At 49.2% G+C, this 14,316-nt stretch overlaps 1 protein-coding gene across 1 annotated transcript in view; it reads left to right on the plus strand.

Moving 5' to 3' along the window:
• Positions 1-6: 6 nt before the first annotated feature.
• Galnt2 (polypeptide N-acetylgalactosaminyltransferase 2) overlaps positions 7-14,316 on the plus strand; it is a 139,517-nt gene continuing 125,207 nt past the window's right edge. The window contains exon 1 of the mRNA XM_004640813.3: positions 7-176. Coding sequence (XP_004640870.1) covers positions 63-176 — 114 coding nt within the window. The 5' untranslated portion in view covers positions 7-62. The remainder of the gene's footprint in view (positions 177-14,316) is intronic.

A 14,316-nucleotide genomic window follows, 5' to 3' on the forward strand; every position in this document is an offset into this window, starting at 1 on the left:
CCGCTCGCGCCGGTCCCCGCGCCCCGTCCCCGGCCATCCCGGCGCCCCAGGCCCGCGGGAGGATGCGGCGGCGCTCGCGCGTGCTGCTGTGCTTTGCACTGCTTTGGGTGCTGGGCATCGCCTACTACATGTACTCGGGGGGCGGCTCCGCGCTGGCCGCGGGCGGCGGCAGGAAGGTGAGTGCGCCCCCGACCCGGTCTCCGGTCCTGATCCGCGGCTCCCCGCGCCCTACAAGTGCACGGCCGGGGCTCTACTCCCCGCTGGGGCTGCGTCTTGGAACGCGTCCCGCGGTCGAATCGGGAGGGTGCCTGCTCACAAAGGGCGGCATGAGCGGGCGCGGCGTGGACCCGGAGTCCCGCCGTGCTCGCCTGGTCGGGCCACCCGAGGCCGCGGGGTCTGCGTGTGCCCGGGAACCCTACACCGAAGAGTGGCCGGACCCCGGCCCACTGCCTGCCAGACCTGGCCCCCCGCGCCCGCCTTCCCGTCCCCACTCCCTCGCGCGCGGCGTCGGCCTCGCGGGGCGTGTTTCTCGCGGGCGCCGGGTGCCGGTGATGAGGCCGTGGGGACTCGCGCGGCGCTGCGGTCCCGCGTCCTGGTCTCCAGAGCGCCGGAGAAGCCGGGTTCTGCCGTCCGGCGTCCGGGAGCTCGAGCTGCGCACTTGTGCCCAGGGGTTTTGTGATACTGCCCAGCCTGTTGGCTCTGAAAGCAGCGTTATCTTTTCTAAACTTCTCTAACCCTAGTGACTGTAGCCTTTAGGACATCACGACTCAGGGAAGTCTTGAGTTAATGAATGTAGACCGCGTTGGGGGAGGGACAAGCAATTCTGAGGGGGACCGACTATGGGAGCAGACTTAAGCCGAGGGAATCGCGGGCTGGGCCGCCGGGAGGTTCCCTCCTTCCCACCCTCGCCTTATTCATTGTAGCAGCAAGTATAGACAGAAGTAGGTGGAGGTGGCTTATTTGGCTCTTGGTGAATTTCCTGGATTCTATTTTATGTAGGGTGGCACAAACAGAAACAATATCTCCATGTGCTGAATGGCTTGGTTTGCCGTGAGTCCCTTTAAAATCGCACGTATGTGGCTCTTCTGCTTATTCTGAGTCAGGAGCACGCAGCTGTGGAATCGGTTTGGTGGGATGATCTTTCTTTAGCAGCGATCTCTACTTCCCACCAGAATATACTGGCAGCTCTACCTGCCCTGCCCTGAGACCAGGCATTGTGTCACCCTTCAGGGAACGAACCCAGAGACCCTCCAGTGTGCCACCGCTGAGAGTGACTCAGGTGGTCTGAAGGCAGCCCCCACCCGGAACGACCCTGGGGCTCTGTAGGTGCACCCTTAACCAGGTCTTTTTGTTAAAAGTCTTCAGATGCCTTTCCAGCCTGATCTCTAGCTTCAGATAAAATCGAAGAACTTGTGACCTGGTGAGGACACTGTAGGAAAAGTAGGGGAAATGAACAGTTTCTACATGGACTGGCGATTTGGGATTCTAGTCTGTCAGCCAACCCTAAAATTTAATCTGAGTCATTGCCAGTAGAAAAAGAGGTGTGTAAATGCCACAGCTTTTGAAATTGTAGTGGTGTACACACCAGCCTAGTGGGGTAGACCCTGATATAAAAAAGAGAGGCCCTGAAATCCTTCCTAAATGGGCAAGTAGAATTTCTCATCTATAGAAAACTATTTCCTCCTAATTGTTTCTGTGGATTTAGACTCCAGAATCCTCTCCTTAATGTACTTCCTCCTCATGATAAAGGAAAGTGTTGTGACTTGTAAACTGTATACATAAGAAGATGTGGAGTATTCAGGCAGAGATAGAATTTAAATTCTGTAGTTGTGGGTTTGCACTTCTTTAGTTCAAGTCAGGGCTCCACTTCCATATCCAGTCCGTTTCTCCATGTCCTGGTTTTTTCACAGGGTGCTAGGCTTTGGTACTAGGCTTTGGGGATTGTCTGAGGAATCTTAGTAGGATTCCTGCTGCTTCAGCATCCCAGCCTGGCTCTTCACTGTGTGTCCTGCCTGTTAAATAACTCATCGCAGAACTGTTATTCTCCATTTGGCAAAACCCAGAAAGTCGGCTCACCTCGGATTACAGATTTAATAAGCAGGAGCAAGTGCTGAAAACCCACCGCGGGCATTTGCCACAAACTGTGGACTTAGGGGTGAGGCTCAGGATGTGTGTGTTAAAGCAATTTATGCATAATATTGCTGAGAACTTATATCTCATTTACATTTATCTTGCTATCCCCCCATATTTTCCTTTTTTTCCCCTAAATTGGTGATTTGCACTTCAAGGATGACTTTCCTTTGAGCATCTTAAATGCTTTAACATTTTAATCATGTTAAGTCTCCCTGGGGCCTTGCTATGTTGGCAGTGGATGTTGCTGCAGGAAGAGAAGAAGGGATTCCTGTTGAAATGAAGCTGCCTTTGGGTGAAGTGTGGCTATCTGGGATGGGAAGGAAGGGTTTTCCTGTGGGAGGGTGCTGCTGTGCGAGTGTGGCAGCCTGTGCTTCCACGTCGTTGGTGTGTACTGCAGAGGCTGGCATTGCTTTCTAGGAGTTGGGAGGTCCCAGCATAGGGCTTTGCAAGACATGGTGGGGGAGGGGCTTTTCTTGAGATGAGGGACCTCATGTGGCTGTGACACTTTGTAAGGCATGTTATGATGTAAAATTTTTTTTGTTTTGTTTTGTTTTTGGTGGAACCGGGGATTGAACTCAGGCCCTTGTGCTTGCCGGGGAAGCACTTATTCCACTGAGCCATCTCCCCGGCCCCTATGGTGTAAAATTGAAGAAGGAATTTGAGACTAAATTTGAGAGGGCTTCAGTTGCTATGCTGGCTTGTTGACTGACCTAGAGAACCAGTAATGTTTTCTAAATGATCAGTAGACATCTCAGTGAGGAAAAGAGGTTTCCATATTTCTGTTTAATTACTTTCATTAATTTACCACATTTCCCTGAGCCTCAGTCTCCTTATCTTTATGGTATAATAAACATTCTTATGCTGTGGCCTTTTTTTCTTTGAGGATTAAATGCTCTTAGTAGGTGCTGACAAATACTGGTACTGTTGAGTAACTGATCACTTAAAAGGGGGAGGAAGAAAAACTATACAACCTGCGAAAATGGAGGGAGCATGACTCCTAAGTGTCACTTTGTTTTCTGGAAGTTGGTAAAGCTTTTCATTCCTCGCTGCACCTCTGAGACTGATCTGATTGGTTCCTTTGGGGCTTGAGCAGAGAGCTTGGAAGGCCATTAATGACCTGCTTTTTGGAAAGTCTTGTGGGGCTCTCCATCCAGCTGTGGGGTTGCAGTGGGATTCTAAGAACGCAGGTGGGCACAGATAAACCTTGTTAAGGAAACTAAAGTTTTCTGTTTAGAAGTTGTGACTGCCTCTGGGCTCCCAAACACAATGGAAACAGATTTTGGCTGATGAAACACCAGCTGTTCTTTGGCCCTCCAGCAGGAGTGAGAAGGAAGCTGCTGAGGTACCTGTACTGGGAAGTGAGTGGGCTCTCAGCTTGCTGGGACCAGGTAGGGGTCCTGTGAGCTGGTGGAATCACAGTCTGCCTAGCTGCTGGTGGGTGGGCTTTTCCCTGGACCTAAGGGAGAAATGACTGGATCAGGGGAGGCTGTCATTGCAGTGGTTAGGGAGGGAATATACGCTCATTTGTTATTTCTCATTGCTTCTGCTTATGGTTCTCAGGTCTTTGGGAGTCAGAAGGAGTCCCTTGGGGGAAATTCCACTTTTAGGGTCTGAGTAGGTGAAGCTGCTTCACTGTCTGTCATGCAGAGGCAAGGAGGTAGGGTGCTGAGATTGTCTGAGCAGAGGTGGGCTCTTCCTCCCAGGAAGAAGGCAAGGTGTCCAGGGGAGAGCAGAGAAATCTGGTGGGCCTAGCAGAATCTCATATGAGGAAACCCGTAGTCCTAGTCAGGTCCCCTCCCCTGTGGCCCTTAGTTCTTCCTTGTAAAGCCTGTTCTTGAAGCTCTTTCTGCAGTGCTGAAATAAATAAACTGAACAGAGGAGACCCTGACGCAGCCAAGCCACCCAGATTTGGCAGTAAGGTCCTCCCTTTTGGGTTGCTGAATATGCCACAATCTTGAGGGCTCCAGGCTCCTAACTTTCCTGTCTTTCCTTCAGACCTCTTTTTCATGGTCAGCAGTTGAGAGTGTCTCCTGGCACCTTGAGGCCTCTACACTTGCTTTTGTGTAGTGTGCTGGAGTAGCCATTACACAGGTTGGTATACATACACATGTGCCCTGGCACCTGGGAGTCATACTGCATGCTTGTGACCTCAGAGATCATTCTCCTCCCTTCAGCAGTAGTCCTTGATTCTTGGTGCTGAGGTCATTGTTCTGCCATGGTGGTCTTGGGTTCCTTCTTAGTCAGGTCTCTGATGCAGAATGACCTTCCCAGGGTGGGTTCTGGCCTGGCAGAGGGCTCTCCTGCCTGTTCATTTACCCTGAGTGCCTGATGGGAGCTCATTCCTGCTCTCTGACTGGAACTTGACCTTCTTCTTTGAAGGTATAAGACTCCCTGACCTTTGGCCCTGTCCCTGATTTTCAAGATTAACTCCAGGTGTGGAGGTGCCAGGACTGTAGCTTAGTTATAGAACCACCCACCACTTGTAGACCAAGTCCCAGAAAATCAGTCTTGGTTCTCTTCATCAGATGGGTGGTTCTGCTCTTGCCTGGCTGTCTTCTGTGGCTCAGGGTGAGATGCTGGCATTTTGCATCCAGTCATGTCCCATAGTGTGTGTGCACACCAGTGTGGGGTGGCATGTGTGTCACTTTGTGTTTTTTTTTTTTTTTTTTTTTTTTTGCTCCGAATGCCTTCAAGGCATGACTGGCTGGCTTGTGTTGTGGGGATCGAACCACAGCCACCTGAGCCTGACTGCTTTGTTGAAGCAGCCACTTAAAGAACTGAGCTAAGGGGCAGGCCCCCTGTCACTTTGCACAGATAGGGTTTCTCAGTATGCAGGAATGTAGATGGCTATGATTTGTCAGGGTTGGATCTGGAAAATGGTAAACCCTATAACAGGGAATCTCACCTGTGGGCTTCCATTTAAAAGGCTTTCTCAGGCCAGCAGAACCCCGGTGTCTTACTGTGCCTTGTCCTGAGAAGGAAGCAGCTGAGGGTGGCTAGCTGGCCATCAAGTGGTGATTGCCAGGACAGGCTCATGGCCCAGCCTGTCTACATGGGGCTGTCTGCTTGGTGCCTGTCTCTTCTGTCCCTTCTGCTCCTTTGCATATGCACCCTATGGAGTGGCAGTCTCTCTGGGCTACCCCTGCTGGACACCTAGTCCTGTCCAGACCTGTAGTTTCCTCCGACTCTAAGGGAAGAGTGGTGGCTGAAAGGGCAGGGGCAGAGCCACTGGGTTTCTGTGTGGGTTTGGCAGGGATCAGGGTAGTTGGATGAGTGGTTGTCCTACTTTAGAGTTTCAGACACATGGTACATGTTTTGGGCTGGATAGTTTGCCTGGGGCTGCTATCCTCAGCATTGTAGGAAGTTCAGTAGCCTTCCCGGCCTCTACCCATGGGGTGTTTTCTCTCCCCCAGCCTGTAGGCAGATAGCACCAACTGTGAGCCTTCTGGCTCACCTTACGTCAGAGGCAGCTGCTGGTCTGTGCTGTGTCCATCCTCTGCGATCTATCTCTGTGTGCTCCTTGGCTTCTTTTATTACGTTAAAGAGCTGCCTCCCACCCCATTAACCCTTCAGTTTATCAGTGGGTGGTCCCCACCCACAATGCCATAGGCCTTTTCTTCTTGTTCCCTGGTTTTGGGATGATATGTGTACAGCCTAGGTAGATGTTTTGTTTACTGTTATCACCTTCCTTCATCCCCCAGACCTGTGGCTGCTAGTGGTGCCTACAACTTGGCTTGTGATCCACTTGATAAAATATGCTTGTGGGACAATCTTGTTTCCTGATTTCTGAGCTAACTTATGTGCAATGCCAGGTTGGATTGGGTAGTGGTCTACTGTTAGAATCACCATGAAAAAACATCACAGTCAGGAGTGGTGACATACCTGTAATCTCAGCTATTTGGAAGGCTGAGGCAAGACAATTATAAATTTTATGGCACAGAGTAAGATGCCAGCCTGTGCAATTTAGCAAGGCCATGTCTCAAAATACAGTGTGAAGGGCTAGGACTGTGGCTTGGTGGTAGAACACTTGCCTGGCATGTGTGAGGCCCATAATTCCTAGTACAGGAAAAAAAAAAAGTACATGTTTGTAGAGTACCCTCCACACATGTCATCACTAACAAGAAGTCCTTGGGTTTTAGCACCTTTTGCAGTGGAGGAGCTCCTCTGCTGTGTGATATCTGGTTGTTGGTTGTGTGTGTGTGTGTGTGTGTGTGTGTATGTGTGTGCACGTGTGGGGGGTTAGGTTGTTGATATGTGTTTGCAGAAATCTAGAGGCCAGAACCTGCCCAGTGTAGGAAGTGTGGGGAATGTTGAGTCTCTGTGACCTACAGTATTTGTGGAAAATAGAAGGAAGATGTGACTTCATTGGCTGCAGTCACTTAAGGTTGCTCATCGCTGGGTAACCCTAGCTTCTGCAAGTTCCCTCGGTAAGCATATCCACCTGCCACTCCGAGAGGCCAGCAGCATCGTTAAGGGCTGTGAGCTGCTTTGTGGGTGGTCACTGTCCCCTGGTGCCTCTAGATGAGACAGCTGGTGCAGGTGGCTGCCTCCTGGGGGGCTTTGGGGAGTGCCCTTTGTTTCCTCAAAGAGTACCACTCTGGGAAATGGACAGGTTTTGGATGAAGAGTCTTCTTTCCCAGCCAAATCACCTGCAGGAATTTGAGGAACTGGTGCAAATTAAAGGCTGTTTTGAGCTGTCCATAAATTCAGCAGTCTGTGATTAGGATTGGGGTAGGTGGAGGTGACTCTTGTTAGAGATTTATATGTGTGCCCTGGATGAGCTGGTTGGCCCACCTGCGATGCCTTGAAGTCCCACTCTTGTCCTTCCTTTGGCAAGGTTTTTCCTGTGACCCAGATGTGGAGACTGCTCATAAGCTCCCATACTCTTGCTTGTCCTGCTTGTCCCTTGTGCCATCCAGCTTACCAACTGGTTTGTCTTCCTGGCTCCCTTTTGGTCATCACTAAGTTTATGCATCTGTAATATTCCTTTTTCATCTGCCCCAAAATGCCATTATTTGTAAAATGCTCTTACTTTATGTCCTGCTAGGAAAGAAAAACACTGTCCCTAAAACCAAGTTGCAATGGTTTCTTATCAGCTAATGTTTTTACTTTCTACATATTGGATGAGCTCTTTCAGACTTAATTAGACATCGATTTTTCCATATATCACTTACTCACAGAGATAGAAAGGAAACATAAGCACAACACATTGGGTAAGGTATTCCTAAAACTTCTCAGAATGTCGCTATCCTCAGTCACTTTTTGCCTGCTTTTCCCAGAGTTGTCCACAAGGCCACAAGAAAAATCCATAAAAGTACTGGGAGCTGCTGCTTCTGGACCCTTAAGGTAGCCTGGCCGTTATGTACTTAGCCAGTGAGCCAGTCTTTGACTCTTGTGAGAATTTTGCCCAGTTCCCCAGATCACCATCGTTCCCTGTTGTGCAGTGACTTGGTTTCTAGGAGTGATTGTTTCTGGATGTTCTTTTAAGCCATCAACATCTGCCCAGCAGATTTTTACATTTGAGCTGGCAGTGACGCGGCATGGCCTTTGCTTGGCCCATAGCATCTTCAGATGCCACTGATGGAGATTCATCCCAGCGGTAAAGGGCATCTCAGAGTCAGCCTCTGTTTTGCTCACCTTTGCAGGACACCCTGCATCTCTGAAAAAGAAAGCTGGCAGCTCCCATTTGACGTGTACATCTGCCTCTTTGGCCCTGTCCTGGAATCCATGTAAGCAGAAGTACTTCTGCTTTTTTCTTTCTGAGCTTCACTGATGAGCCTGCAGCGATTAGAGCAGCTCAGGTGTTTTCTGTGTACGGGCTACCATGCTGAGTTCTGGGGTCTGCAGAGGAGCTTAACATCACTGAACAAGCCAACAAAGAGGCTTTTTTTTTTTTTTCTTTCTTAAATTGAAGGTAAATTCAATAAGGATGGAGAATAGATAAAGTCAGGCATTACTCTTTTATTTATGGTGATAGTTACTTGTAGTTATAGTTTTAGACATGTTTATCTTCTGGAAATACAAACTCAAGTACTTAGGGATATAATGGCATCCAATGGGGGGGTGTATAGGAGAACAAGATTGGCCAAAGGGATTGTGCAGGTTGACTGGTGGGTGCATGGGATTCAGTACACTGTTTTCATTTTTGCTCACTTTTGAAAATTTTATTCAAATATTTACATAAAGGTAAATGTAAGTGAATGTGTAGCTTTATTTGGTGAGTTAGTGCTTTTTAAAAATGCCATTTTCAAGCTTTGTGGCCAGGTCAGCCTTTTACCTCTCCCTTAGTTCAGGACTAGTCAGTGAACTCTCACCTCCTTCTTAGTTGGGGTGGTTCTGAGAGTCCTTGGGAGGGTGCTTTGGGTCCAATGGAGTAACATTCTTTCATTAGTAGTCCCACAGCTCGGACCATTGCCCATCTGTTGAGTCCATTGGTGGCAAGTATGTATCCAGGTGTGCAGCCCACATGTTACCAGCTGGAAGTCCAGGACCTTGATTGGGCACTGCCTGGCTGCCAGGCCATCTGTATGTCTGTCTTTGTTCCAGGGTTTCCCTTGTCCAAGCATTTCTGCTTGCTTTCATGAGGAGCCTTGGGTGATTTGGAGGCAAGGGTGGGAGATATCTAATAAATATGTATTACTTTTTTTTGTTCCCCCTACAGGATGTTACTGCAAAAGTCACCTATTTTGCATTGTATTTGTAAATGGGAGTTTTTGGCAAATGCACAATATGACTTATTATTAGTCATGGGGTGTATTAGTCAGCCATCCGTTACTGTGACATAATACCTGGGAAGAACAACTTAAAAGGGGAAAGATTTATTTTGGTTCTGGGTTTCAGAGTTTTTGGTTTATGACTGCTGGCTCCATTACTTTGGGCCTGAGGAGAGGCAGAGGATTTTGGTAGCAGGAGTGTGTGGAGAGGGACGCTGCTTACCAAATGGTGGAAAGGAAGCAAAATGTGGGAGGGGCAGGGCCACAGCACTCCTCCATGACCTTCTTCCCCTGTCCAGGCCTCACCTCTTAAAGTTTCCAGTGCTTTGCAGTGATGCCATCAAATTATGAACCCATCATTGGATTAATCTGCTGAGCTGTTACCTTCTTGAAGCCTCTTCCTCTGGACACCACTCACTGGGGGCTGAGCCTTCAATGTGAGGAGCCTTTGGGGGACAGTCCAGATTCAAACCATAACGAGCTTCTATCAGCCTGGTCACTGTGATGCCTAAAACCTATAGAGCCATTGCTTGTTTGTCTGACTTCTCAGCATGCTTAGAAGAATGCTGGGTGGATTTTCTTCCTACATACACATACGCAATTTCTGGCAGACCTCCTAGACCCCCAGACAAAGCTGGCCTGGAATTCAGTCTTCTTCCAGCTGCCTAGACTATGCTTTGGGGAATGTGGCTTGGTCTTAGTATGTTCCTGAAAACATCTAGGTACAGATAGCACATTTTCCCCCTGTGGATGCAGAGCTGTAGTTTTAGGCATGGCAGATGCTGGCTCCAGGACTGACAATGGTCTTTTTTTTTTTTTTTTTTTTTGTGGAACTGGGGATTGAACTCAGGGCCTTGCGCTTGAGCCATCTCCCCGGCCCGACAATGGTCTTTTTAACCTTTTTGAAATCATTGATGTGGAGGAGCCATCTCCCCAGCCCGACAATGGTCTTTTTAACCTTTTTGAAATCACTGATGTGGAGGAGCATGGATGGTCTGGGCTGCAGGCCAAGGGTGGGCATCATGAAAGGGATGTATGACTGTGACCACTATGGCATCCCAGATAGGCTCAGGGGCTGTGATGGAAAGTGTCTGGAAGACGGTGCTCCATGTGCACTTGGGTAACTCAAAAGGCCACATGTAATATGTATATATCAGGAAATAACCACATGTAATATGGCCACATGTGTTAACCACACACTTAGCTCTTTTATGCCTCAAGAAGCAGCCTGCATCAGTGCACGCCAAGAAATAACTACACACCGGTGCTCATCTAGAAATAACGTGGGGCGCTGAGCAGTTTTTGAGGAAACATGGGGATGCGAATGGGCTTGCGTGGTCAGGGATCTGACATGGCATCTGTCAGCATTGTGGCAGTTTTGTAGTTTAGAGTTTTTACCCCTGATGAGTGGTTGAGAGTTCAGGGTCACATTTGCTTGTGCTGGCCCCGAAGGGTGTTCCTGGTAATTGAGTAAATCTGCTTTTTAATGCCAGTGTTGTGTTGGAAGGCACTGTGCGTTGTGACCAAGTTCACTGTGGGGTTTGGAAGCCAAGGCTCAGCTTGTTGTGTCAGTCTTTATTTTCAGGCACTGCAGGTAGGAGGTAGCCTTGGTGGAGAGGGCTCTTTGTGTTTGGGGACTGAGCTGCCTGCAGACACCCAGGTTGCCAGGACCCAGGATGCAGGTCTGATGCTGGACCCCAGAGTCACGTGTGGTTCTCAGGCAGTGGGTGCTTTGCCACCTGGTCACCTAGGGACTGGGGCTGGGGCTGGGGGCTGAGTGTTGCCAAAGCAATCTCATCAGGCCATTGTGTAGATTTGGAAATGATTTTGCCTGTGTCTGCCTTGTGGTCTGACAGCAGGAGCCCAGGATGCTTGGTCTTGGGAGCTCTGGGTGACACAGCTGGCTCTGGGGTGTTTCATTCTGGTCTGAGGTGATGAAAAGACTTGAACCTGGAACTAGGTGCCTGGGTGTGAACTTGAGCTTCCCAGGTGTCCCGGTTAGCTCCTGGGAAAGTCACTTAGCCCTTGTGTGCCTTTTCTTCACTTGGCTTTCTGGGGTTGGCTAGTGAGGAGTAAATTAGTAAGTGTAAAATGCTCACACAGTAAGTGCTCAGTGTTAACTGCTGTTGTTAGTGTTTGTTAACTGGCTTGTTAAAGGTGTCACAAAGCTGAGCACCCTGCAAAGTGCCCCCCAGCTTCCTGACTCTCTATACCACTGGACAGACAGATGGATATCCTACAAAAACAGCTTGTTGTGGAAGGAGTTGGAGGTGAGGGTTCCCTGCAGGTGAGGAAATGGAGCTCAGTGTGGGAAGGCCCACCACCGGGCTTGAAGCTGCTGGCCTGAGCCCCCATCACTCTGCTGTGTCACCGCAGGGTCATTTGCCAATTGCACTCCTCCATTTTTTACTTTAAAACATACCAGGATCTGTTTTTAGCTATATGATTAGTGTCTAAAACTCTTAATGGCAGTTTGGTTTTCTTCTCCATCTTGAGCTGTTTTCTGAATGTAGTATATTATTTGAAAACTTTCCCACAAGATTTTATTTTATTTATTTATTTGTATTTTTAGGGAAGGGCCTACAGGGTGTTCAGGGTCTCACTACTAGATAGGACTCATAGTGATCCGCTTGTTTACAGCCTCCCAAGAGCTGGGATTACAGGTGTGCGCCACCACGCCCAGCCTCAATTGCTGTCTCAGCTCGTCCTGAGGATGGGGCTGGCATGGCAGGGTGGGAGGCATATTGAACCCCGGGGCCCTGTGCCTGTTTGTGGGCACTTTAATCCGCAGAGCTATTTGGCTGGCCCCCACAAGATTTTAATTGGTAAACATTGTTTTAGTTTCATTTGTTCAGTTTCTGGCTTGCTTTTGACACTGTAGGTGAGTGACAAATAGAAGATATATTAGTAATTGTGGCAGTGCAACAGAGTCCCCTGGTGGGGGCTGAGGACTAGTTCTGTCAATTAGCCAAGTTTCATGTGGTTTCTCTGATACCTTTAATTAAGACAATTTAAAACTAGATTGCCAATTAGTAGATATGCCCTGTGATGATTTCAGGTAAGAGTAATCAGTAAGACCTGGGCATGTGGCAGCGGTGACTGTTGTACGATGACTCTGGAGGGCCTGGGCAGTTCCCTCTTCCTGTAGTCATTCCTGAGTGGCTGGGGGGCTCAGCCTCCACCCCTCCTCGTGAAGCAGGGCTTGGTAGATGCAGTGAGGTGCTGGGTGTGTTGCCTTTTGGTTTCTGGCTGGGCTTCTCTGAGCCAGGAGCAGACACGGGTGTGAGCTCTTGGGCTAGGGATATAAATGAAGCCCAGAAATCCCTGAGGGGCAACATTTCCTGTGTCTTTTCTTTTGCTTGCCTAAAGTTGTCTTGGATCTTGGAAAGTCCGGTACATTGTTGAAGGCGCTCTGGAGCTAAGTGAAGACAGATTGTCATTTACGGCCCCTGCTATCAGGGCCTGTGATGGTGAAAGGGTCATGGAGGTTCCCGGTGCACTGTGAATGGCCGGAGTGAGCCGATGGACAACTGTGTGTGTGTGTGTGTGTGTCTGGCTCCATAGTTGCTGGCTAGTGGTCTTCTCCCACACCTTAGAGCTGCCCCGCCTGAGATCCTCTGAGAGCCATCTCTACGTCCAGGTGGCTCTCGACTGACTCTCCCCCGAGTGCTGCCCCGCCTGAGATCCCCGTGTGCCATCTCTACCTCCAGGTGGCTCTTGACTCTCCCCCAAGAGCTGAGCTGCAGCAGTCTGCTTCAAATGTTTTCCACATTTTCTCATATTTGTTTATTCCGGGAAGGGAGTGTGGCGGCTGTTGGCTATTGGGAGAGAGGCATTATTCTGAGCGTTGCACACACAGGAGTAGCGCAGGAGCCTGCTGCCCCTAGCTGGTGTCAGGAGTCATGCAGGAGTGTGCACCCTGAGGTGGTAGGTGGCAGCGGGGCTGATGGTGCAAGGTATGGGCTGAGGGAACCTTTGAAGGTTGCTGGCAGCCCCCTGATGCTTGTCATATGTTGAAATGCCTCTAGATTCATTTTCAGATGATGGTTTCTGCTTGAGACAGTGATCCTTGCCATAAACTAGAACTCAGAGAATGTAGAAAGTAGCCAGCATTCAGGCTTCGTTTTCTGGGTAGTAAGGATTGGGGGCCTACCGCTTTATTTGATGTGTCCGGATTGATTGAGACCAGCTGTAACTGTGTGTACTGAAGGGAAACATTGCCATGGGCTTCTCTCAGCCCTCAAGGTGCTTTTGGAGGCCTTCTGTCCTCTGACTGGTACGGAAGCTAGAGGAGAGCAGCCTCTCTGTTGCACAGATGTTGGGGGTGTGTGCTTGTTGGGTACAGACTCATTTTGCTTTGTAATGCTGGGATCTGCCTGCTACATCTTGGAAGTCATCCTCTCTGCCCATCAAGATAGGGAGTCGGCATCATGTCTGGGGCGAATCTGTGTTGTTTTCCAGGTATAGTGTGCACTTGATATTATAGATTGTGTCTTTTTATCCACAAGTGCCGTGTTGCTCATATAACCCGCCAAGCCCTAGCTGCGTTTACCAGTTACACATTCATGATGGGGCCATACGTGCCTGACTATCTATTCTTGGAAAGTGGTGGGCGGGAGGCCTGGCACTGTGGAGTCATTCATGGCCTGATTCAGGTCTCAGTCCTGTCTCTCACCACTGCATCTCTGGATAAGTGCCTTCTAGATCTCACCTTGACAAAATGCAGATATCCAGGGTCACTGTGTGAAGTTGCTTAAAAAGATTAACAGCGATATTACCTGTTTAACACTTAAGCTGTACCCAAGCCCAGAGAAGCCGCAAGGGAGGGTGGTCTCTTCTTACTCAGGGAGTGATGGGAGGTCGTGGTCCCTGCAGGAGCTGACTTCTGTTCCTCTCCCATGTGGCAGGCATGGGCCGGAGGCTGTACATCCCCTTCTAAGCCACAGCATGCTTTCGCTACAGAGAGGGGCCTCGCCTGTTGGCACATGCTTATTCTCCATATTTTAAGAGCTGTCTCATCTGATGACCAGTACTCATTATTGAGTTTCATAAATGAAATATATGCAGGATAAAGGAAATTGCCTGTTGATTGCACTCAAATCACCACATTAAAGTTAAAAATCAGAGCCGGCAGGAGCTGCTGACTTCTCCCTGTTGTCATCTCTTCTTCCTCTTCCTCTTTCCTCTTCCTTATACCTAATTTTCCCTGTGGCTTGCATCTTTTTTCCTTTATTCCCAGCCCCTATTGTGATCTTTGGTTCTCAGTCTGGGAAGACTTCAAAGTATAGAAGCCCAGGTCCCACACCAACAGGGGCCCACATATATCTTTAGAAAATGCTCTTCATTTGTGGGGGATTTTTCTGCTTTTAGGTGTGGGATGGTTGGCAGAGGCCTTGTCGAGAGCTCATACTGTGGGGTAACTACTCTGGATCATGAAGCCCTTGCATGTGGTGTGGCCATTCTGTGGTTT

The sequence above is a fragment of the Octodon degus genome, unplaced genomic scaffold (assembly GCF_000260255.1).
Source record: "Octodon degus isolate 3935 unplaced genomic scaffold, OctDeg1.0 scaffold00127, whole genome shotgun sequence".
Lineage (NCBI taxonomy): Eukaryota > Metazoa > Chordata > Mammalia > Rodentia > Octodontidae > Octodon > Octodon degus.